This window comes from Coptis chinensis, chromosome 2, assembly GCF_015680905.1.
Source record: "Coptis chinensis isolate HL-2020 chromosome 2, ASM1568090v1, whole genome shotgun sequence".
Classification (NCBI taxonomy): Eukaryota; Viridiplantae; Streptophyta; class Magnoliopsida; order Ranunculales; family Ranunculaceae; genus Coptis; species Coptis chinensis.
The window spans coordinates 55,140,541-55,165,494 of NC_141457.1; the positions used below are offsets into that span (position 1 = coordinate 55,140,541).

Sequence of the window (24,954 nt, forward strand, 5' to 3'; positions counted from 1 at the left end):
AATACACACGCACCCTTGCCTGATGAGTGGCCTCGATTGACACACACACCTACAGCTTGCGCACATTAGATTTTCGTATTATTTATTTGTGGAAGAAATTGGCAGTTACAAATGAAAGGGTAAAAAGGAAAAATAAGAAGTTTTAAAAACAGTTAATACACCCAAAAAGTGACATGTTGTTAAAATTGGAGTAGAATCAAAAGATAATATTGGTCTTTCTCTAGACAAAAAAGACACTAAAGAAAGTGTCTAGAGCCCAATTTCTAGAAAACAGTAATGGTTTTTTCTCTTGGTCAACGCCTCAAGTTTAGAGACCAATTCTAGACACTAAACAAAAGTTCCTTCACTCTCATTCTCTCAATCTTGGTGGCACTCTAATACGAGAGATAGCATTTTCTCTCTCCTAGGTCTGTCTACCATGCCCACATAGAGCTCTCTATTATGTTCGGAGGTTTCTGATAGAGAAGAAACTCATGATTTCCTATAACAGTAGATCACAAACTCAAGACCAACCCAACTAATAAGGAAACCACACTCGGATTATAACACCCCGTGTTTTATTCTTTTATTTTTATCCTAATAATAATAATAATTAAACTAGATAAAATGAATAGATATAGATAACTATCAGATATGGATAAAAGCCCGTAGATAAATAGATAAGTGTTGTCTTTGTTTTTCGGGGATGTTTTCTCACGTAGAGTTTTTGGAAAAAAAAAAAAAAAAAAAAAAAAACGAGGGTTTTAGAAAAAAATGAGAGTTTTACTGAAGGAAGGAAAGGAAGGTTTTTCCTGGTAGCTGGTGGATAATCGGAGCGCGCTAAAGGTGAGTAGCTATTTTGCTATTTCACCGGATTTATAGTTTACGTATATCGGTGTATACTGTCTAATGTTTTTATACTGCTCATTGTCTTGTTTTTATTCTATGTCGTGTCGTCGAGTTGTTAAAACTCTAGAGAAACTCGGATTTGATATAGAACTGTCAAACTGTATTACTGTGATACTGTGCTGTTGAACTGTCGAAGCTCGGAGGCCGTTAATGGCGGCGTGAGCACGGAGGCGTCCTGTAACGCCCGTATTTTTTTAAATACGTATTTTTCTATTTAATTAATTAATTTAATTATTTATTTTAAAAATTCGTCGGATTGGACTCGGGATACGTGGGCTTGGTTTTGGGCCCGAGTCGGTGTTGGGCTTGGGTTTCGGACCCAAGTATATAAACACATTGTTCTAGAGAATAGGGTTTGGAAGATAATAAAATATAAAAAATGGAGGCAGAGAAAGAAGCTGGTTTGCTAGAGAGGTGGAGCACGACGATTCGGGCTAGGAAAATTCGTCGAGCTGTTAGTTAAGGTGAGTAGCTATTTTTGCTATTTCACAGAATTATAGTTTTCCGTGTACCGGCGTATACTGTTATAAAGTTTGTGCTCATATTTTCGGTTCATTATTTGGTTATTAGCTTTTGTCCTGTTTTGAAACTCCTACTGTTCATACTGTTGAGACGATATTTTGTCCTGCTCATACTGTTGAAAATTGGTTAAACTGTATTTTTGAAACTCTGTTGGGAGCTTGGGATAACCGTTAATGGCGGCCTTAAGAAAAAAAAATCGGATAAAAGTTAGGTGAACGGTGGTTGTTGTTTTTGTGTTGATTGAAGTTTCGGTAGTAAGGGGTTGAGGCGTGGGTATGAAATTTTGTCGAATGGGTGCTTTGGGAAGCTCGGTGGAAGCTCCCAAGACTTGTTAATGGCGTTCTTCGCCATTCTTGCGGATCTTGGAACTTGGGGTTATCGTTTTAAAAATCGTTTGAACTGCTTTTGTTTGGATTTGATGTTTGTTTGATGTTGGAATGTGGATGGGGCGGTTGAAAGGTTGGGGAAGCCATTAATGGTGTCCGAGATTGTAGATCCAGTTGGGGAAGTGAGTGATGTGAGTAAATCGAGTTTTTGGTTTTATGAAAGTGCTTTGTTTTTTCATAAGGAGTCGAACCGACTTGATGGAGAGGTGAGATGGTGGCGTGGCGTGAGTCATTTGGTGGGATTTCTTTGGAGGAAGAAGAAGATGACATCGTTCATCTTAGTTGGGCCTTTGTTGGGCCTTTGTTAGTTTAGATTGTTTTGGGCGGTTTAGATTGTTTTGTTTGGGTTCGGATTCTATTTTAAATTGTGGGCTGAACCCATTTGTATTTTGGATCGGTTTAATTAAGTTTAGTTTGGGCCCGGTTTAAGTTAAGTTTTGGGGACGTTTTCTTTGTTTGTTTTCGGGCGAACTTCGGTTGTGTTTTAGGCCCGCTTTCTAATATTGTTGGGCCAGTCCATAGGACTTAAAATGGATCTATTTGGGTCTTCCAACTTTTAGACTTTCGAGTTCTAAGTTTTGGGCTTGGCCAGTTGGGTCCGAACCATTACCTTAGTCATGAGCCCTTGAGCCATACACATTGACCTTAGCTATGAACCATGGCTATGACCCTGAACCTGTTGAACTTGGAAACGACAGTTTGACTTTGACCAGGGTTGACTGTTGACTAGGGTTGACTTTGACCAGTTGACCCAATTTGACCTTTTAACTCGGATTATGATTTGGATTATTAAGGTAGGTCTAGGGCTATTAGCATGCTTGGCTTTAGGCTAAGACCTCTATATATACGTGTGTATGTATATTAACTATATGTGATTTTGCAGTATTTTATGATATGCAACGTTATGACACTTAGACATCCAGGAAATTAATAACGCGTAAATCAAAAATACATGAATCAAGATACTCATTCGTTATCTTAAATGATATATAAAATAAAGTTCAATAATGCATAAATAAATTTACCGCACTCTTTTAGAACTCCACGACTCAAGTTTTGGAATTGAGTTTTATGACTGTTGATGTCATATGTTAGGTGGGCATTTATTGAATGTGCTATAAATGGCCCGTTAGTGTTATATATGGGTATTCATTGAATGTGCCATGAATGACCCGGGTATTCATTGAATGTGCCATGAATGACCAGATTGTTTGGACTGCCCTAGAAAGAAACTAAGGTATTCGCCTTGCGGGTTAGTGGTATTAATTTGATTATGTGAGTGTTTGGGTTTTCTTGTGAATACCTAATATAATATCTACATATGATATATAGAAGTTCTAACTTTCTTTTGCAAGAGGGTAGGACTTAATAACATTTTGTGTAGGGACGCGGTCCTACCCTTATACAGCAGTGGATATCGGTAAGTTTTAATTCAATGGTTTAGATATTAAAATGAGGTATTATAATGAGTTATATAATGGAAGTCTTGTTTGGGAAGAAATTATGTCGGTTAAAATGACGAAACTACCTGTCTTCCAAGCTGTGAATGATTGAGTTATGGGATAAAATAAAGTGATTGTTTGAATAATTAAAGTATGATAATGGTTATATGTGGTTAGTCTACTCATACCAGCAAATTCCATTTTTTTAACCCATGTTTGCTTTTTGTTTTGTTTAGCGCGGAGTGTGTTCTTGGGAACATAGGTGGAAGGCGATAGAAACCGCCTTGGCGTGTGATTGGGATTCTCGCCTGGAGCAGTCTGGGAGTTTAGTTTATTAGGTCTGATCTTTTGGGAGGATGTAATAACGTAGGTTACATTTTTATATGACATGAAATACAATGTTGAAGACCTGTTATTCTTAAAGTTTGTTTATGTTTGTATTGGGATGGAAGAAAGTTTTTAATAAAGTGATAGTTGAGGAATTTGGAGATTTTTGTTGTTAAGTTGATCCTGTTGTGATGTGGGTTTTAGGTTTTGACATGTGTTGTATCCCCCGTCATAGCCTGGGTTTTTAGACAATTGAACCAAGTGATGGTTGAGATATTTATATTTCAATTATTTATTTTTTTTTTAATTGTTTAGAAATTCGGGCTGTGACACGGATTCTCTCTCCCCATAGAAAAATTAAATTGGAAGGTTTTCGTAGAGAACTCTCACTATCAAAATTCGAAGGATTAGGTTTTTCAAATTCGTTATGTTCTCTAGCTTACGTGTTCTCCAATGTACCCCGAAGCTTACGAAAAAACATATGAAAATCCTAAGTTAATTATAAGGTTCTAATCATTGTGAATTATTCATGGTTGGGGTGAAGCTATGGATTCCCTCAAGCAGGTATCTCTCTCTGCCTTAACCTCTCTTTTTACATAGGTTAATGAGCATTGGGTGTGAGTTTTTTGGTTTTTGACTTTTTAGCTCAAGTATGATGTATCTTTGTAATTTGATGTATGGTATCTTTGTATCTTTTTCTTTGCTCCCAATGGATGGGATGTGACGATCACTTAAGTATATAGTCAGTTGTGTAGTGTATATGGTAATTAGTGATAGTAGCGCACATGGATTTCATAGCATGCTCCAATGTGCAGATCGATTAGTTATGTGAGTTTCTGTTTTAATCGAATAGATATCAAAGAAGTATTTAGCCCTCTTTTTTTTTTGGTACAAGTGATTCCTTCTCTGTTTATTATTACGTTTTGTGTTTTTATGGTTCTCTTGAACAAAAATTATAATACACTGACTAATAGTCAAACCTCCAAGAACGTATAAAATATATATTTGTGAAAAGAACTCGACGGAATATTTTTAGAGTGAACCAATAGCGGAATATTTTTGCCAATTATAGGATAAACATTTATGTTCGTTAGTTAGCAATACTTCACATATTCATAAATAAACAATACTTTTAACTTGGTTAGTTATTGGAAAGGGATGAGCCGAATAGTTTTGCCAAGTATTATCTAGAATAAACTTTGATGTTAGTTAGTTATTGGGAATTGAAGGGAGCTATTGTTTGCATTGTTGAGTTGTAAATTTTTTTTGAACTGGTGCAATATTGAGAAAGTTCCGTCAATGGCGGGTGCTAGGACGGCATGCAGATTTTCCGAGCAAATAGATATTTTTCTCATCAGCAGGTAAATCATTCACACAGCGTTCAATTCTTTAAGGCACCAATGGTGTACTTCAGTGGTTGAGTGCATTTTATATCGAAGACACTCAAGCTAGGAAAGTGAGGAAACTGGTGTAACGTACCCACAGGCGAATTCTTATAGGCATGTCTAGGATTTATTCTAAATAGAAGAATTTGGAGCATTACTCCGGCTAGGTTTAATGTTACCGCAGTCTTTGCGTTCTTTTATGAATATATACCAGATTGAGAATAGAAATGCTTAGCAATGTAGCCAACAGCTACAATGCTATACAGATGCAATTTGTGGTAGAAATAGTATCTAGATCTTGGGTCATTGTTGATACATGCAGATTAGTATAGTATCAAGAGTTTTATAAGTTGATTAAAATTTAAGACTCGGAACTGATTAAATTGGTGTGGTTTTGTTGATTTACACGTACCTAATCAACTCACGAGTTTAGGTTGTGTACTAATTATTATGAAAAGCTCCTATGTCACGCCCAATATTTCGGAATGATGAGATAATTGACATGCTATGAGGGTGTTGTGATTCAATGGGGTGTTACTGGCTTTCCTGGCAAGACTCAGAGAGATTTGTTGAAGGTAGCCTGCATTGGTCCTTGGCATCCAGCTAGAGTTACGTTTCATTCACTATAGCAAGGGCAGGGAAGAATGGCCAGATTAAGTAGATTGTTGGCAAGAATGTATCTAACAATCCAAAGAACTCAACAGAATATTTTTTAGCACACAAATAATTTAGAAGGCGAACCATTAGCCGAATATCTTTTCCAAATATAGGATACACCTTTTTGTTGGTTATTGGAAAGGGACATACTATTTGCGTTGTTGCTCGTGTATATTGCAGTGCAACATTCTGGGAGTGTATATGTAAAGTCCTTAACCTGAGGGAACAATCATGTGGTTCAATGCGGCTCATATAAGTTTTCACATAATTCATATTTGTAAGTTTCTATCGACTTATGGTTTCCAATAGCACCAGATGTTAGAATTCAATCATCAATTTGTAAAGCTAGAGTGGTCGACTATCGTACTTAAAAATGCATAAGTCATAGCGTTAGGTACAATGTACATTACAAATTTAAGACATAATTCGGAGTAGAAGCAACCGAGCAGGTGCAAGTGATGGAGATAGAATGGGTGGTGGAAATGGCTGCAAAATATCTTAAAAGATCCCGGGCATATGCTCAGGTCCAAAATCTAGTTTATTGACTAAAACAAATCATTTATTAACTATAACTCGTGGAACCCATACTAAACCTTCTACGTGATTCACTTGTAGAAGAAAAAGACCGTCGTTTTTTTTCTTTCTTCTTTTTCTCCAATAACCGCTTCTTTTATCTAACCAATAAACTTGCAAACACCCACTTTTGATTTGAATCAACCATACCAAAGTAATGAGGACAAATATCAACAGAATGAGGATGAAGAAAAAATTTCAAAATCAAATTTTGACAAATAGGAGAACTCATAAAACTATTATATTTTGGATTACTACAATGAACACCACAAACACCAAACAAAAATGTGAGTTTGTTCGCAATATTTAGCAAAGTGCTATTTCTTTTGGGTGTATACTGAGTATAAGAAACCTAATCCATATTTTTTTTTTGATAAAATTTAACTTTGAACAGCCTCATCCTTTTAGTAGTGCATCTCCAAATGCGTTGTTTTTGCTTCAACTCAATTATGAGTCAAAAAATGAAAAGCAAAAAAGCCCGACAGAAAACTCTAATTTTGTTTGTCCAGATACGACCGATGCATTTACAACTGCAACAGTAAGAACTTGAAGACATTTTTATTAATTTAGTATATCATTTTACCGAATAGTGATGTAATACAATCTATAACAAAATGATTGCAGGTATTTGAAAACCTAAAAGGCCTTGTTGATTGGTGCAGAGAGGTAGGAAGAGAAATTAGTTTCGTGGTTATCATTGCTAAGTCGGATAGCGTTGAAAGTGGCCGAAGACCTAGGTGTTTTTAAATTGTGAGAGAGGTGGTGTTTTTAGATCTCAAAAACCAAAAAAAAATAGATTGATACAAGCTATCCATGAAACTCCCTCGACAAACTGGAACAAAAAAGTGCAAGTGTCCATTCAAGTTGAAGGGTTATTAGCGTAATCAAGGCGGATGGGAAGTTGTAATAGTTTGCGGAACTCATAATCACCGTCTTGCTAAAAATCTTACAGGCCATTCTTTTATGGGAAGGTGTTGTGAATAGGACAATGCGGAAACAACGTTACCCACAACAAATAGATCAATCCTACACAAGGATCGATCCTTCTCACTAGACAAGACTTCAACACCCTCCAAGTACTATCCCAACGCTTCTTATTAATAATTTAACAAGCATATAAAGTAAAGATAATAATGCAAAAAAAAACCAACCACAAGACAAGGATATATTGTGGTTCGGCAATTTGCCTACGTCCACACTGACAAGATCCAAGCTTTACTAGATGTCCAAAGTAACAGATTACAAGAGCTTTTAATTCACTCACAAAGAATGAACACTCAACTCACTAAGAATTTCTCTCTTACAATCTCTCTCTTTCTTTCTTTTGGTTAGATTAGGTTTCTACATAAAAAAACCTATATTTATACTATTTCAGAAAACTTCCAAAAAAGTCAAAATTTGTGCTGAAAAACGGTGGAGCACGGGTCGTGCCCTCGACCAGGCAAAGTGGAGCGCGAGTCGCGCTTAAGGACCTGGTGATCGCCAAAGGCATGAGCGCGGGTCACGCCCTTCACACCAAAGAGAAAAAAATGTCCTTTTTCTTTACATTCTCCACCTCAGTGAGGTTTTAACACATAAAACCGAGCCGAACACATCTAGCAAGAACACATCCATCCAGAACTCGCAGTCAACCGCCCCGTAATGCCCACAAAGAATGTCTTGCTCACAAAGAGCCACCCACAAAGAGTGTCATGCACCCACATAGTGTCATGCTCACGAAGAGCCACCCACAAAAAGTCATGCCCACAAAGAGCTATCTTCACAAAAAGTCATGCTCACAAAGAGCAATTCCGCCCATAAAGGGCCATGCCTACGAAAGGCATCAATCAACAATGCATGAGCCTCCACCATTTGTGGAGTACCTCCAACCAATGTTAGAACTCAACTCCATAGAGAACTTTCTACAACCCAAAGCCCTTTTGCCCTTAGGCAATGAAACAAATTCCTAAGTACAAAACTTGTCACGAGCCTCCACCATTTTCTGCATATCCACCGACCAATCTCTGTAATGAGCATCTCTAACAGCTTCCTTGAAGCTATCTGGCTCATCATCTTCAATATTCAATGGGTAGGCAACCGAGTCTGGTTGACCATAATGCTTCACTGGCTTATCATTCCCATACTTCATAATTTGTTTCATACTTCTCTTTGGCTTTGATCTAGCCAAAGCTTGCTTCTCAGGTTGTTGTAACTCTACTTCTTGTTGAATAGTTCTTTCACTAAGAACCTCACTCTCTTTAGCATCCTCAGACGCTTCTATCTCAATCACTTGAGATTCTATAGAATTACCACTATTTCCAGCCTTCTCCGGCCTGCTAAGATATAGCACCGAAGTCTCATCAAAGGTAATCTCACTGCTGACCAGGAACTTGTGGTTCTCTAGACACCACAATCCGTATCCCTTTCCTCCCTTTGCATAGCCCAAGAATATTGCTTTCTTAGCTTTAGAATCAAGCTTACTATCCTTCATATGGTAGTAAGCACTAGATCCAAACATGCGCAAAGTACCATAATCAGCTGGTTTCCCTGTCCACACCTCATAAGGTGTTTTGCAGTCTATCACCAGAAATGGTGATCAATTATACAAGTAACACGCCATGACCACTGCATCTGCCCAGAACTCTTTGCCAAGATTGGCATTGGAAAGCAAACACCTAGCTTTCTCAAGCAACGTGCGATTCATTCTCTCTGCTAACCCATTCTACTGCAGCGTGCCCCTCACTGTCTAGTGTCTGGCAATTCCATGTTGCGCACAAAACTCTTGGAAAGGCCCATAGGTATAGGGGTGTCAAAATGGCCCTCAAACCCTTAGCCCGCCCGCCCCGACCCGGCCCATGGGCCCAAAAAGCCCTCAAAATGAGGCCCTCACACATTCGTGGGCTGGGCTGATCCGGCCCTCAAGCCTTTGAGGGGAGGGTAAGGGCCTAGACTTTGAAACTTAAGCCCTCCCTTAAGCCCGGCCCTCATTAGGCCCTCAACATTTATTACATATATTTTAATAAAAAAAATTTACAATATATTTCATTTTAACATTAATATGCTAAAAATCACTTAAAAAAACGTTTATCTATTAAGTTTGCCAACCTTATAATTTCATTATAATATTTTATGAAATGAATTTAATTGATCTTAATTGACTAATACAACTTTAACAAGTTTTTTTAGTAGTTTGAAGGTTTAATTGTGAAGTGCATTCGATTTTATCATTTTTAACTAATGTTTCTAAATTTATTTTGTAAATCAAATGTATAACATAGTATCCGGCCCTCACGTTTGGCCCTTAAGCCCGGCCCTTCAAGCCCTCTCGAGAGGGTTGAGGGGCGGGTAAAGGCTTCGAGATTTAAGCATTGGCCCGACCCGACCCGGCCCTCGAAGTAAATGAGGGTAGGGCTGGCCCGGCCCTCAAAGCATGAGGGCTTCATTGTTTGAGGGCCGGGCCAGCCCGGCCCAGCCCATTTGACACCACTACATAGGTATACTCAGTACCATTGTCAGACCATAGTGTCTTTACCTTTCTATCTGTGCAATTCTCAACCCTTGCCTTCCACTTCTTAAATGTCTCGAAAACTTCATCCTTGGACTTCAAGATATATACCCACACATAGTGTGTATAATCATCGATGAAAGATACATAATACCGGTTACCTCCCTTAGAAGCCACTCTAGAAGGTCCCCAAACATCTGTATGCACATAATCTAGGATGCCTCTCGTCTTGTGCTTGCTTATACCGAACTTGACTCTGCACTGCTTGCCATAGACACAATGCTCACAGAATTCCATACTTGGTTTCTCCAAGTCTTTCAGTAGCCCTCGCTTGCACAACTCAGACAATCCCTTTTGGCTTATATGCCCAAGGCGCATATGCCACAATTTTGTGCACTCAGAATCATCACTACATGTACCCACTGCTACATCACCTATCACTGTACTACCCAACAAAGTATACAAGTTTCCATGTCTTTGACCCTTCATAATGACTAAAGAGCCACTAATGATCTTTAGGACTCCACCATTTCCCACAAAATTGTGGCCTTTGGAATCCAAGGTACCAAGAGAAATAAGGTTCTTCTTTAGCTCGGGAACATGCCTCACATCGGTTAAAGTCCTCACTACACCATCATGCATCTTGACCCGTATAGTTCTAATTCCTACCGTCTTACAAGCAACATCATTATCCATCAAAACGGAACCTCCACTCAAGTTCTCATAGATAGCAAACCACTTCCTATTTGGACACATGTGGTAGGAACACCCAAAATCAAGAATCCACTTTTTGATCATGTAGTCGTCTTGTGTAGACACCGAAAGACTTACATCATCCTCATCGAAGCCGGAAGCAAGACTTGCTTCACTAACATCCTCATTCTCAAACTTATCACTCATCTTGTTACTCTTTTTCGGGCTAGGGCAATCACATAGATAATGCCCCTTTTCCTTGCAATTGTAGCATCGTACATGTTTTAAAGGCTTCTTCGAACCACCGTTCCACTTGCTTGAGGAAGTCATCTCATTCGACATCACCCTCGCCATCTTTTCTTTTGCTTCTTTATCAAACTTCTCTACTTTAAATTTAGCTTTTGACATCTTGGGAGCTTTTTTTTTCAAGTCACACACAATAACCCAAAAAATATCTCACTCAGGAATTTTATCGAACACATTGTCTACACAAATTTTGAGAACTATAGTTCTTTACAAAAACTCAAAATCCTAGGTCGTATAGCTCGCTCTGATACTAATTGTTGTGAATAGGACAATGTAGAAACAATGTTACCCACAACAAATAGATCAATCCTACACAAGGATTGATCCTTCTCACTAGACAAGACTTTAACACCCTCCAAGTACTATCCCAACGTTTCTCATTAATAATTTAACAAGCATATAAAGTAAAGATAATAATACAAAAGAGAACCAACTACAAGACAAGGCTATATCGTGGTTCGGCAATTTGCCTACGTCCACACTGGTGAGATCCAAGCTTTACTAGATGTCCAGAGTGACAGATTACAAGAGCTCTTAATTCACTCACAAAGAATGAACACTCAACTCACTAAGAATTTCTCTCTTACAATCTCTTTCTTTCTTTCTTTTGGTTAGATTAGGTTTCTACAGAAAAAAACCCTATATTTATACTATTTCAGAAAACTTCCGAAAAAGTCAAAATTCGTGCTGAAAAATGGTGGAGCGTGGGTCGCGCCCTCGACCAGGCAAAGTGGACCGCAAGTCGCGCTTAAGGACCTGGTGATCGCCAAAGGCATGAGCGCGGGTCGCGCCTTGTCCAGGCATAATTCGAGCGAGGGTTATGCCCTTCACACCAAAGAGAAAAAAAAGTCTTTTTTCTCTACAGAAGGCTAACACGAGATGAAGAAATGATTGTGATTGAAGTGTCTGAGAGTGTACCAAGTCTTCTATAATGAATGAGAAAGAATGGCTTGATCTCCTAGACGACATGGGTTCCTTAGTCGCAAGTGCTTTTAATTCTGTTTTTGTCACCTTAGCGTCGTTGCAATTAGGTGTCACGTACTTTCCATTGAGGACAGGTCTAGAAGAAATGTTCCGGATAATTGCTTTTTGCCACATAAACAAAGGACATTTTGTGCCAGTTATGCTAAAGGATATTGCTCCTCTACCTCCGGTTTGGCGAGATTGGCAGTCTGTTAGATGGCCAGAAGCAGCAGTGTGGGAAACTATTTTGAAAGGAAAATTGGGCAGGTGGGCTGGATTGGTTCCGATCAATATACAGAACCTACAATATGTTTATCCAGATTAGTTTTAGCTAGTTGTTGGATAGAAAAACAAAATAGTTACCATTATTGACGCTAACGTATTTTTTAACTATCTTTTTAACTTACTAATTGTTTTATGTAGATGAACCATCAGTTTATCAAGAATTACTCTGTATAGGATAAGTGCTTTTGTCAGATTGGATAGTACATTATATAGGAAATAACAAGAAGGATAATCTTCGAGATCCAAAACTTCCTTTGTTTGTGGATATTGAATGACATATATATATTGAACTATGGTGCTTTATATGCTCAAACTCCTTTTCAACTTTTCTGCTTGCTACGGATGCTGACTTCTCTTTGTTAAGAAAAAATTCCTTTAACTCTTTTCGCAACCAGCCCCATGGCACTGGTCGCATGCTTCCTGCATGTTCATGTCTTTAAGTTTAACTTTTTTTAAAAAAAAAATAATAAGATGGGGTTAGGCTGACCCCCACCTACATATATTAACCAAAATGTACATATCTGGTACCTAATGCATCCTCCTCTATGAGATTACTAAGTTCTCTACCTATTGGAGGTCCATAATGCATTAGTTCATTACAATGTGAAGGAGCTAGTCCTGCAAGATGATCTGCAGGCCTATTAGCCTCTCTAAAAACATGTGAAAATTTACAACTCATGAATTTCATAGCAGTGTCTAAAATGTGTGCCAACACATTTTGGCATTGCCATGGTGGTTTAGCTATTTTTGTTACTATCTGCATTGCTGAGAGAGAATCAGATTCCACTTCCACTTTTAGAAATCCCATTTCCTGGCAAATGCAAATTCCAACCTCTATGGCTTTCATCTCTTGGTAGATAATGGATTCCTCACCTCCACTTCCTATATACGCTGCCAACAAGACTCCCTTTCTATCCCTGATTACACCACCGTGACCCATTCCCTTCTCTGACAAGGACCCATCAGCATTTAACTTCACACTATCCTATTCTGGGCAACTCTAATATACACTTTGTTGTTTAACTCTCTCAAACTCTACCTGAAGCCCGAGAGCTTAGCATAATCTTCTCGCTTCTATTGAATCTTCCATTGAGGCGATCTTGAGCTATACATACTCCTTCATTCTTCTGAGAATTCTTTTTAAAACCACTGCTGCTGGTTGCACATTATTCTTGAACCTTCAGGCATTTCTTTCTTTCCAAATCTCGTCTACAGCAGCACAAATATAGACCTTGACAATTTCAGTTGCTTGGCTGACTCCCCGGCAGATTCTCAGTATGGACAACCATTCTCGATTTGAATTACGGCGATCTGAAATAATGCCCAGCACCGACATGATTCCCTCAATGATTACCCGAGAATATTCACACTCAAAATAGAGATGGTTGGAGAACTCTCTACTTTGATTACAAAGACAGCAGGAAGAATGGGTAAGGATTTTTTTGTACACTAACCGATCTTGAGTTGACAAGCTATTGGAGAACAATTGCCAGAAAGTAAAGGAATGTTGTGGAATGACTAATCGACCCCAAACTAATCTCTGCCATCTGACTTTCCCTCCATGTCTTCTCAAGGCCTCATATGCGCTGCTTGACGTGAAATACCCACTCTGATGTGGCTTCCAAATAACTCTGTCTTTCTCTAAATGTCTCTCAATTGATGTAGACCTGATGTCCTCCCTTAGACGATTGCACTGAATATTCTCAACTATTCCATTCCATTCTCCACTTGATATTAGCTCACTAACCTTTTCATTGAGAGGAAGCTGAATACTCATGACAGCTTAAGTATTTGCCAGAAGAGGGCTGCTGTTACACCAAGATCATGCCATAAAAATGTGTCTTCTCCATTTGATATCGCGTAGAGGATAAGATCTTTTGCTTATTTTCTACACTTGAGAATGTTTCTCAATGACCAGGAGCAGTCTTTCGGTACTGCCACGGTCCACAATAATTTGTTCTTGAGCTGGTTCTTCCATATCCAATCAACCCACAGAGTGTTTTCTTTACTCGCTATCTTGAACAATAACCCACATTGCACACCTGTGTTCCATGTTTCCATATTCATAATGCCCAACCCTCCATCTTCCTTTGCTTTGCTGATAGTACCAATACTTGCTTGATGCACACACCTTTTGATATCAGTCCCACTCCATAGGAAAGTAGCACATATCCTTTCCACTTGTTCTAGAACAGATATTGGTAAAATGAAAGTTCTGGCCCAAAAGATATGTAGAGAGCTAAGAATCGATACAATCAACTGGAGCCTACCTGCATGAGAAAGTAAACGTGTTTTCCAATCCTTAATTTTCCCAGTTACTTTTTCAACCAGAGGTTGGCAATCTTTGATACCTAATCGAGCATAAAAGAGTGGGAGACCAAGGTATTTTACTGGAGGTTTAACAAGCTCAATACCTAAAATTTGAGCCAAGTCTAAAGAATCTTGATGCCCCATAGCCCCAGTCATAATGGTAGTCTTTTGGGAATTAATTTGAAGCCCTGTAGCATCACTAAAAGCATGCAAACAATCTTTGAGGGCTGCAACAGATGTAACTTCCCCTTTACAGAATATCAGAACATCATCCGCAAAGGTCAGGTGGGTGAGAAGACTCCTCTTGCATTTAGAATGATATTGGATTATCTTGTTTTCAATACTTTCTCTGATCACACAACCCAAAATCTCCATGATTAAAACAAAAAGATATGGGGACATGGGGTCGCCCTATCTTAGACCTCTTCCTCCAGCAAAAAACCCTTCCAGTGAGCCATTTATAAGAATAGAATAGTAAGGTGAGCTTATACACATATGTATCCATCTTTTCATCTTTGGTGGGAAGAGAAATTTATCCAACATGACTAGGATAGATTCCCAGCTTACCATATCATACGCCCTTCTAATATCCACCTTAACTGAACATCTTGGGGTACCATGTCTTCTTTCGTAGCCTCTCAACACTTCATGAGCTAGAAGGATGTTGTCTTGTATCGATCTCTCAGGGATAAAGGCAGATTGATTCTCATGTACTAACTCTGAAATAACCAGTTATAGACGGGATGTAATCACTTTGGAAGCACACTTGTACAGAGTATTGCAAAGTGCAATAGGCCGATAATCTTCCACCTTAGAAGGATTGCTCATTTTTGGAATTAGGCATAGAAACGTAGCATTTGTTCCCCTCGGCATCTTACAAGTTCTGAAGACATTCCTGATAGCATTCAAGACATCTTGCCCCACTATATCCCAATAGTATTTAAAAAAGAAAGGATTATACCCATATGGTGTTGGCACTTTATTATTCTCCATCACAAACAATGCTTCTCTGATATCTGTATCAGTGATATCGGCATCCAATACCTCTCTCATGATTGGATCAATCACATTTCTAACTTTCAAACCCATGAAGAACTCTCTCTCACTGATTGTTGGAGCTGCAGTTCCCACTGTTTGAGTAAAATACTTTACAATGCTCTGTGCAACTTCTGTCTGCCCATATAATGTTACCCCATTGTCATTGGAGATGGCCCATATTCCTTTCTTTGCCACTTTTTCCTTCAAAGAATTGAAGAAGTAACTGGTACATCTATCCCCATCTGTACTCCATTTCTCCTCTGATTTCTGTTGCATGTCTATCTCTTCAGCTCTTACTAGCTCGATATACTTCTTCATTACCACCCTTTCTTTTTCTCCTATATTAACATCACTTGAATTATTCTGGAAATTTAATTGAGCATCCTGTAACTCCTGCCTAGCTGATTCCACTCTCTCATGGAGATTTGAAAAATTCATCCTTGCCCATGGCCTTATTCTTGCCTTCAACAACTTCAGCTTCTGTATCAAGATATACATTGGGTTATTGTAAATTTTGGTGCTCCATACTCCCTCTAGTATGGCCTTAAACTCTGACTGGTAAACCCAAAAAATTTGAAATCTGAATGGAGTTGGAGTTCTAGAATGATCAACCCACGTAAGGAGCATTGGCGAGTGATCCGATACTCCTAGAGCTAAAAATTCCGCTACAGACTGAGGATAACAAGTCAGCCACAAACTGTTCACTAGGCATCTATCTATCCTTGACATGATTCTGGTTTTACCAATAGACTTGTTCCACCATGTGTAGAAAAATCCAATTGAAGTAATATCAGACAATCCCGTATTCTGAAGGCAAGCATTGAATTTAACAACTTCATTCGGATGCATTAGGTCACCCCAATCTTTCATTAGCCGCCTTGATGTTATTAAAGTCCCAAGCGACACACCACGGCTCTTTAACTGATTTATGAATACTCATCAAGTCCTTCCACAAAGCTAGTCTCATTTAGAATTGTTACTAGCATATATAACTGTTAATAAAAATTCTTCCGCACTTGGAAGATATTTGACTCTGCAGTGAATGAATTGCTGAGAGTCTGCTATCTTGTGTACATTAACAACTCTAGGATTCCAACAACCCATATTCGCCCTGACTGACTCTTGTCATAATTGTTTACATGCTCCCATGAAGGACAACAAACCCTCCTAATGATATCATACTTTGGTCTTTTGACTTTTGTTTCCAGTAACCCAAAAACACATAACTTTTTGTCTATTCTCACCTTATTTATTTCTTCAGCTTTCAACAAATTATTTGCTCCCCTCACATTCCAAACGTTAATAGGCTCTATCATTGATCCTATCATTTTTTGTTTTTCGAACCCTTGGGCCTGCCCCTACTCTTGTTTCCTTGTTTTTTTCTTTTCATTAGAACCATGATCCTTTTTTCCTTTGCTTCTGGTCACCACACCTCCTGGTGATGTTGGAGATATAGGCTCACCTGACAAAGGAATTAAGTTCTTATCCTTGAAGTATTCAGTTTCCTCTGTAGAAGTCTCATCATCCGACATCTCCCCATATCTTAGCGCCTCAAAACTGTTATGGTATTCCTGCTGCTCAACGTCGTATTACAACATGTGATTCAAGCTCATATATGTCTCAACTTCTTGTACTATCTCCACATAAGGCACTATGGCTGTACTCATATCGCTCTGTTCCCTCTCTTTATCTCTGTCCCTCTGGTCACTGACAATGTCACTCAATTGACCATGATCAGTTACAAAAGGAACTGGTATCTCTGTCGTATACATCTTCCGGATCACAAGACTCAAATCAGAGTCCACCACTGTACCCTCATCCAAGTTAATAGTTGCCACTTCAAGCTCTGTTACTCTTTGAATCACCATAACCATCTCTACTTCCTGTATTAACTTCTTTGTACTCTGATCAATAACTTGATCCTGGACAGCATCAGTATTCACACCCACATCACAGTTTTCTGGTAAATTCTATTAATTACTTACAGTAGAAGTACCACTAGTGGGACTTGGAAATTGGATATATCTCATCTTTGCTTTGCCGATGATGTCCTAATATTCTGCAAAGGTAATATGGAATCTATACTGGCTATAAAAGACATCTTGCAGGACTTCTCTCAGGCTACAGGGCTTTAGTTTAGCAATGAAAAGACTACTCTCCTAACGGGTAGCATGTCAGAAGAAGAAGGACGAGAATTAGCGGCATTTATGAATATTTCTCTTGTAGCTCCCCCTGTTACTTATCTAGGGATGCCTCTTACGGCCACTAGACTTGGTATAAGAGAATGTTTGCCTCTAATTGAAAAGATCACGGAGAGAATCTCAAATTGGAAGAATAAAGATCTAAACAGAGCCAGAAGAGTACAATTGGTGAAATCTGTTCTAGCATCGTTCGAAACCTATTGGGCGAAGACATTTGTGTTGCCAAAAACAGTGATTGAGAAGGTGGGGAAGCTGTGCAATAGGTTCATATGGGCAGGGCCAAACATGGATAGGAAGATGCATCATGCTAGTCATGCTACTCTCAGATTTGACAAGGATCAGGGAGGGCTTGGCCTTGTGATAAGTGCTCAAAAAGTGTTATTTAACCCTCGATTATGCCTCTTGTTCAGCCATCTTAGTGGACTAATAGTGTTTATAAGTTATGTTTTAAGATTCTACAGGTGAAAAAGACAGTTTTGTAGAATATTAGAGAAAATGGGGTAAAATGGAGCAATTCGGAGCATTAAGAATCACATGGGAAGCCCGTGGACAATCATGGAGAAGGCCAAGGAATTGGAGCTATTAAAGATGTGACTTGGACCTATTTTAAAGCCTATTTGGAAGCCCAAGGCCAAATGATTCGTTGCTTGGACCAAAGCCTGCAAAAGAGGATAGAAGGATGGAGCAAAAGAGGAAAATAGACTTCTGAGTCTGAGACTCATGGATCGTGAGTCTAGACTCAATGCTCGCATCTGGGACGCATAGATCGTGAGTCCAGACGCATTGCTTGAGTCTGAGACGCATGGATAATGAGTCCAAACGCATGAATCGACACTGTAGCCAATTCCTTCTAAGTTTTGGAGACGAAGTTGGACTCTGAAAGAAGTCTATTTGTATTAGGAAACAAATGACGATTTGGAATGCTTCTAGAGCTCATTGTAACCCCTATAAATAGAGGACCTAAGTGCCTCATGTAAGGGGCCAATTCACTTATATTCTTGTCTCCAGAACTTGAGGCAGAGAGTCTTAATAAATTAGTCTTTCTAGTCTTATGTTCTTCAACTCTTCTTCTTCTCGTTCTTCTTGTTCTTCCTTCTTTATGGAAGGCTAATCTTCTCTTTCAAGGGAGGAGATGAAGCCGGTGCTTAAGGTTTAATGATTCTTCTGGTTTATGGTGTTCTTCAATCAGGTTAGTTATTTATGTTTTTAGTTATTAGTTCCATTACCCACACCAGGGGATGGAAGTATAGATTAAGGTTTTTATTTATTACAATTGAATATCATGCTAGTTTAGGGTTTTATTTATTGCAATTGAATATTTGCTACTAACATGCTTTTATTTATTGCAATTGAATATAATGCTAGAATAGAGTTTTATTTATTATAATTGAATATTATACTATTATTCTCTACTTTTCTTCTAATTGTGTAGTGTTTTAGAGTAAGAGAAGTATTCTTTGTGTTTGCCTTAGATGGTGATTCATTGAATAGCTGTCCAATCTCACATAAAAGGAAAGAAGATACTAGTAACATGAACATAGGAACAACCTTAAGTAGAGTTAATTCTTTAACGATGTTTCACCCAAAAAGGCATCGGCACTCGCTCGATTGCCCGATTGTAGTCTACTTGGAGAATGACATGAAGCAAAAAGTCATTGAATCAAAAGCATTGGTGGATTTGAATCTCTTGAATCTATCTCTCTCATATTCTCTCCCTATTTCCAATTCTTAGTTTTAGTATAAGTTTAGTTAGTTAGTTTAGTTTAGTTTAGTTTAACATTAGAATCTACAATATCTATAATAATAGTTTTAATCACTCAAACCCCCTTTCCAATCCTGTCCTTCATATAAACATACACTTAAAAGTGGAACGATACCCTACTCATCCTTTACTTATTGAGGGATAATTAGGTTTTGATACGCTTATTTTTGTTCAACGACCATCATCTATCTACATCATCCATACCACATCTCACACACAAAAAGAGGCGAGTGTCAATGGCGCCGCTGCCGGGGATATAATTAATTGTAGCCCTAGGAAGCAGTGTCAAATGGCGCCGCTGCCGTTTTAAGTTGTTTATGTTTAACGTTTTCTTTCAAGATTAGAATTTTGGATCTTGAGGTAATTTTAGGCGCATCATCCATCCTTTTAAGAAAGAAAGAAGCTTGAAGGACATCTCGGAGACAAGATCTACCATCCAGGTTAGTCGAATATTCATTCTATTTATTTTTCTTAGTATAGTTGCATCGTAGTTTAGTTTTATTGCTTTCTTAGTATAGTTGCATCATAGTTTAGTTTTATTGCTTTCTAGTATAATTGCATTTAGGACCTTTTCAACAATTGAAGTTGTAAGCCAACACAGCGAAATATCAAACTCTAGTGTTTCTTGTCTGAATCTTGACAAACGGACTATCGTCTGTGGGCCGTGGTACTTAAGCAATCCAAGTGATTCACCATAACCCTAGAAGAGACAGCTTTAGACAACGGGCGAGATACTAGCTGCAAAGCCCAACCGAGTTGAAGAAAAGTAGTTTTGCATATTATTATAATTTAGAATAGTTGCATATTAGTTTAATTGCATTCAAGCATAGTAGGATAGTTTTCATCATCTTCGTGATAGCAAGAATACTAGACAGATTGATACAATGGTCGCGACTTAATGATGGAGGTGTTGTGGACACCAATAATCCTGAAGCTATCCCACCCATGCAAAAGCACAATGAGAGGAAGAAGTCGAGTGATTTCTATTCACCAATCATTGGAGACCCACCCAACAGTATTGTTTTTCCAGAAACAGAAGCTAAGCAGTTTGAGCTTAGAGCATTAGTAATCTCTATGCTTCCAAAGTTTAATGGTTCAGACAATGTTCAGTCATATGTTCACATGAACAAATTTCTATCGATCCACCCTCGAACTTTCAAGAACCAGAATATCAAAGATGAGAGTATCAAGTTGATTCTTTTTCGCTCTCACTTTCGAAGGTAAAGCCTCCGAATGGTTAACTGCACAGCCGATCAATTCAATAGATAATTGGGAGAAGTTGAGAAGAAAGTTTATGAACAAGTTCTACCCACCCCAGAAGACAGATGCTATGCAGCAAGCCATTAGCAATTTCAAAGGAAAAGTGACTGAAGAATATCATCAAAGCTGGGAGAAATTCAATAATCTGCTAGTCTCATGTCCACATCATGGATATGACAAGAGCACACTGGCTCATTTTTTCTATCGAGGACTCTTGATGATGAACAAGCAGATGATACAATCAATGCACAAAGGCAAATTTACATCAATAGATGGAGAGGAAGCTTACAACTTTATCGAGAATTTAGCTGAAGAAACACAACAATGGACTACTAGCAACGAGGATGTCGCTAGCATGGAGGGGGAGCGAAAGCAATTTGGCTACCAAGCACATGAACAATCAGATCAAGAACTGAAGTCTACATTGGCCAGCCTGGCCACCAGCATTGAAACTCTGAGTAAGAAATTTAATCAGTTCTCTATGAATCCCTCCAAGTTCAACAACTCTCAAGCTAAATCTCTCACAGTCATGCAAGCTAGCCAATAATGCGAAGTCTGTTTGGACACTTCTCATGCAACTCTAGAATGTCCTAGTTACTATCAACATGCATCAGTTGGAGAGTACAATATAAACTCATTTCAGAGGCCCAACCAAGGTGGTAATAACTTTCAAGGTAATTATTGGAGAGAATCTTTGGACCCCCGTGTTCTCAAGATCAAAGTTATATTCCACAGACAAGTCAAGCTTCATACCGGGTTCCTCAACAACAATTATACTCTCAACAAAATTCCAATACAAGTGGAGAGTTATTGCACCGATCCTAGGAGAAATTATGCCGACCCGCCAACCGGAGAATGCAATTACTTTGCTATCACAGAAAAATCAGAAGTTTGAAAGTGTTCTAGAGCTTATTGCACAATCTCAGCTCAATCTCTAGCAATCTCAGGCAAGTCAATGTTCTAGAATGGAGTCTCTAGAGGCTAAGGTCGACAAACTCACCATTGCTTTGCCTGTAAAGACACAAGCCACTCAACCTAGCTTATTGGAACCAATATTGAAGAGTGAAGATGTATGCCACATTGGGACAACTTCTAGTATTGATCACCTCCATGATCATGTTAGCTCAGTTACTACTCTCAGATCAGGATTGAAGATAGACAACAAGGTTGACTTACCTTCTCATGATGACATTGCTACAGAACAATCGGTCAAGATTTCAAATAAAGTTCAAAAGGAAGTGGGGGGAATCCTTTCCACTCCCATTTGTCAAGATGACCAAGACAAGATATGCAAGAATGCCAAAGAGAAAGAAGAGCAAACACATGCTGATGTGTTTGTACCGAAGGCACCTTTTCCTATATTTTTTGCTCAAAGCAAAAAGGACAAGCAATTTTTAGAGATGAAGGAGGCATTTGAGAAAGATAACATCAATATCCCCTTTCTCAAAGCAATCAAGTAGTTGCCATCATATGCCAAATTCTTGAAGGATGCATGCAACATAAAGAGAAGTACTCATGTTCCAAAGTGAGCGTTTCTAGCTGGACAAACAACATCTATTATCCATCAGCAAGCTCCAGTCAAGCTCAAAGATCCAGGAAGTCCTACAATATCATGCAAGATAGGAGAAAAATTCACGGGTAATGCTCTTTTAGACCTTGGTGCTAGTGTTAATCTCTTGCCATATCATGTGTACCAAGCGTTGGGCCTGGAGAACCTAAAGCCTACAAAAGTCAAATTGAAGTTAGCTGACCATTCTACCAAGATTCCCAGAGGCACAGTTGAGGATGTTCTTGTTCAAGTAGCCGATTTCTACTATCCAGTGGATTTCATTATGATAGACACCCAGGAGGCCTTTGATAAAATTCCAATTATTCTAGGCCGACCTTTCCTCGCTACCGCAAAAGCTTTGATAAATTGTCACAACGGTGAAATGAAGATCAACTTTGGTAAGATGTCTATGGACATAAATATCTTTCATCTGTTGCATAAGGATTGTGATGACACCGAAGGTGGAGAGGTGTACTTCCTTGATAGTATGATACAAGAATTCGTCCCATTCGAAGATACAATTGAGAGTGCTCAATCTACAGAAAACTGTGATGAACCTGAGAAACCCACCACAGAGGCGTTGCTAGCCATGTTCTTGGAATCTCTGCAGAAAATTCAGGATTTAAGTGAGCAGAATGGAAAATTGACAGAGAGAGTATCATATCTTGAGAAGATGAACTCTACATTTCAGGATGAACAACAGACTTCTACCTAGAAAAATCAGTTGTTAGAGAATCAGCTTAAAGAAGTTTTGGAAAAACAACAGAATCTAGAAACTGAAATGAGTCTTCTAAAGCAGAAAGTGAACCATATTGATAAGGAGAATTGCACTGTTGAAGCTTCTTCTACACCATCATTGTCTGAACAAGAGAAGTATGTGAACCAGTCTACCACCCACCTTGAGCGCAGTCAGCCAGACATCCATTATCATTACTGTGGTGGTAAAGGGCACATCAAATACTGTTGTCCTGTTAGAAAGAAAGATTTTCATCAATCTTCTCCACAGAGGAACCACAAGGCCTATCACACAATCATCAGACCTAAAATAATTCAAGGTAGAGAAGCAACTTCACCAGCAATCTTTCCAGTATATCAAGGAGTATTTTTGACAACCCACAAGGTGAGACCTCCTCGTCCTCCAAGCATTCGTCAGATTTGGGTAAGAAAATCTGATCTCCTCACTCCAAATTGATAATACATTACGTCTTGGGGATCTGACGTAAAAAGACCTAAAAATTCGGCATCAATGGTAATATCCTACCTTTTTCTCATTCATTTTATTTACTTAATTTCTATACATTGAGGACAATGCATATGTTCAGTTGGGGGAGGGTGTACTTGAGAAATGAATTTCGAAAATTAGTTTTCACAAACAAAAATATTTTTGTTTCTATATATATCGAAACATGAGAAAAATGAATTTTAATGATGAGTCTGGGATATATATTCTATACTGCTTAGTGTTGAGTTTGATAAATAGTTGATATTATTGATTTCATTACCGATTAGACTATTTATTATGCTCGGACATAGTTCTTGTTGATAGAATTATTCATCAAGGCACCACCATAGTACTTGGTCAGTTTTGTGTACTTTTGCTAGAAGAGAGATTTAAACCCCTAGTAAACTGGAAGTAGAATTTTTAGACTTAGCACGTGAGACTTGAGCTTTATCGCATTTTTGGAGAGTTCTTACAAGAAAAATCCGAAGTCTTAGTGACTCAACATCTTTCGAGTTCTTTATGTCGTTGTAATATAGTCTCATTATTTGTTGATTTGGTTAATCACTTAAGTGACATCAACTGGGAGATAGCCATTAGGTCTTGTAGTCTATTCGAAACAGAGTATCATACTGATAAGCCAAGTAGTGAACCCATTCAGCCTTTATCCCACCTAGTAGGACCATCATGTTAAACCCTTTTGCGCCTTACAATAAGCCATTTTCTTTCATAAAACCCCCTACCCTTTACACAACTCCAGACAAGGAGTATAGCCAAAATCTTTATCAACCATACCCATATGTTTCTGAGAATACGAGGGGCACAAAGAGGAAGAAAGACCACAAAAGGAAGATTACAAGGAAATATCAGAGAGATACAATGAAGTCCATCATTCTGTTCAAAGTGAAAGAAACTAGTGGAAAACAAGCATATCCAGTACTAATCAAGGATATACCACCGAGCTTTCTAAAAAAAAAAAAAAAAAAAAAAAAAAAAAAAAAAAAAAAAGTTGAACGTAATGGATGGAAAAGCTAAGACAAAGGAAGAATTTTTCTACAATAGAATTTGAAGAAATCTTCCAAAGAAAGAAGCAAAACCCTTAGTGTTTTTCGAAACAACCTTAGAATCTTTTTACCTTTCCTTCATAAACCAATACCCAAGCCAAGTTACAACCCATGGCTTATCACTACAAGATGGTACTAAGTCTAGAATAGGTGAGAGGATGCTAAAGTGAAGGACCCGACACTTCATATGTGATTGACATTCTTTCCATGAGACTACTTTTATCTCGTAAGTCCGTTTTTCAAGGTATATGTGGGATGTTCAGATGCATTATTCTTTTCCCCACATACATGAGGTAAAATAGTAAACCATCTTCTGAGAGATTCTTTTCTGAGAGTATGACCGGTGAGGATTGAAAGTCGAGATTATCTACCTATGGTAAACTAGGGATTTCGTTTCTTGGATAGGAGAGTATAGGAGATTGACTAAGTACACACATAAGCCTTGATTGAGAATTTTATCAATTTTTACTATCTCCCATCATAATCTATGAGTCTTTGCAATAATGTAGTTAGCAATGGAGACTGTCTATTGGAGTAAGCACTAAGTGGGTAAGGAATTTCCCTCTCTGAAAAATATCATCATTCTTGAACATGTTATTGATTGATTTTGTGGGTATATCACCTGAAAACCCTCACGAGA

At 38.4% G+C, this 24,954-nt stretch overlaps 1 protein-coding gene and 1 long non-coding RNA gene across 2 annotated transcripts; one reads left to right on the forward strand and one right to left on the reverse strand.

Moving 5' to 3' along the window:
* The first annotated feature begins 3,912 nt into the window (after positions 1-3,912).
* LOC147516671 (uncharacterized) lies at positions 3,913-5,899 on the forward strand. The gene is made up of 2 exons (XR_015213718.1): positions 3,913-4,129; positions 4,879-5,899. It is a non-coding gene; the product is annotated as an uncharacterized LOC147516671 (long non-coding RNA).
* Positions 5,900-14,953: 9,054 nt separating this feature from the next.
* LOC147516672 (uncharacterized) lies at positions 14,954-16,129 on the reverse strand. Its single transcript, XM_086593344.1, has one exon. It carries the CDS (start codon positions 16,127-16,129, stop codon positions 14,954-14,956), a length of 1,176 nt encoding a protein of 391 aa, XP_086449470.1.
* Between the last annotated feature and the right edge of the window lie 8,825 nt (positions 16,130-24,954).

Bases quoted from the DNA above. Each gene is read 5' to 3' on its own strand.
- LOC147516672 (XM_086593344.1), bottom strand. From the start codon at position 16,129: ATGAAAGATTGGGGTGACCTAATGCATCCGAATGAAGTTGTTAAATTC.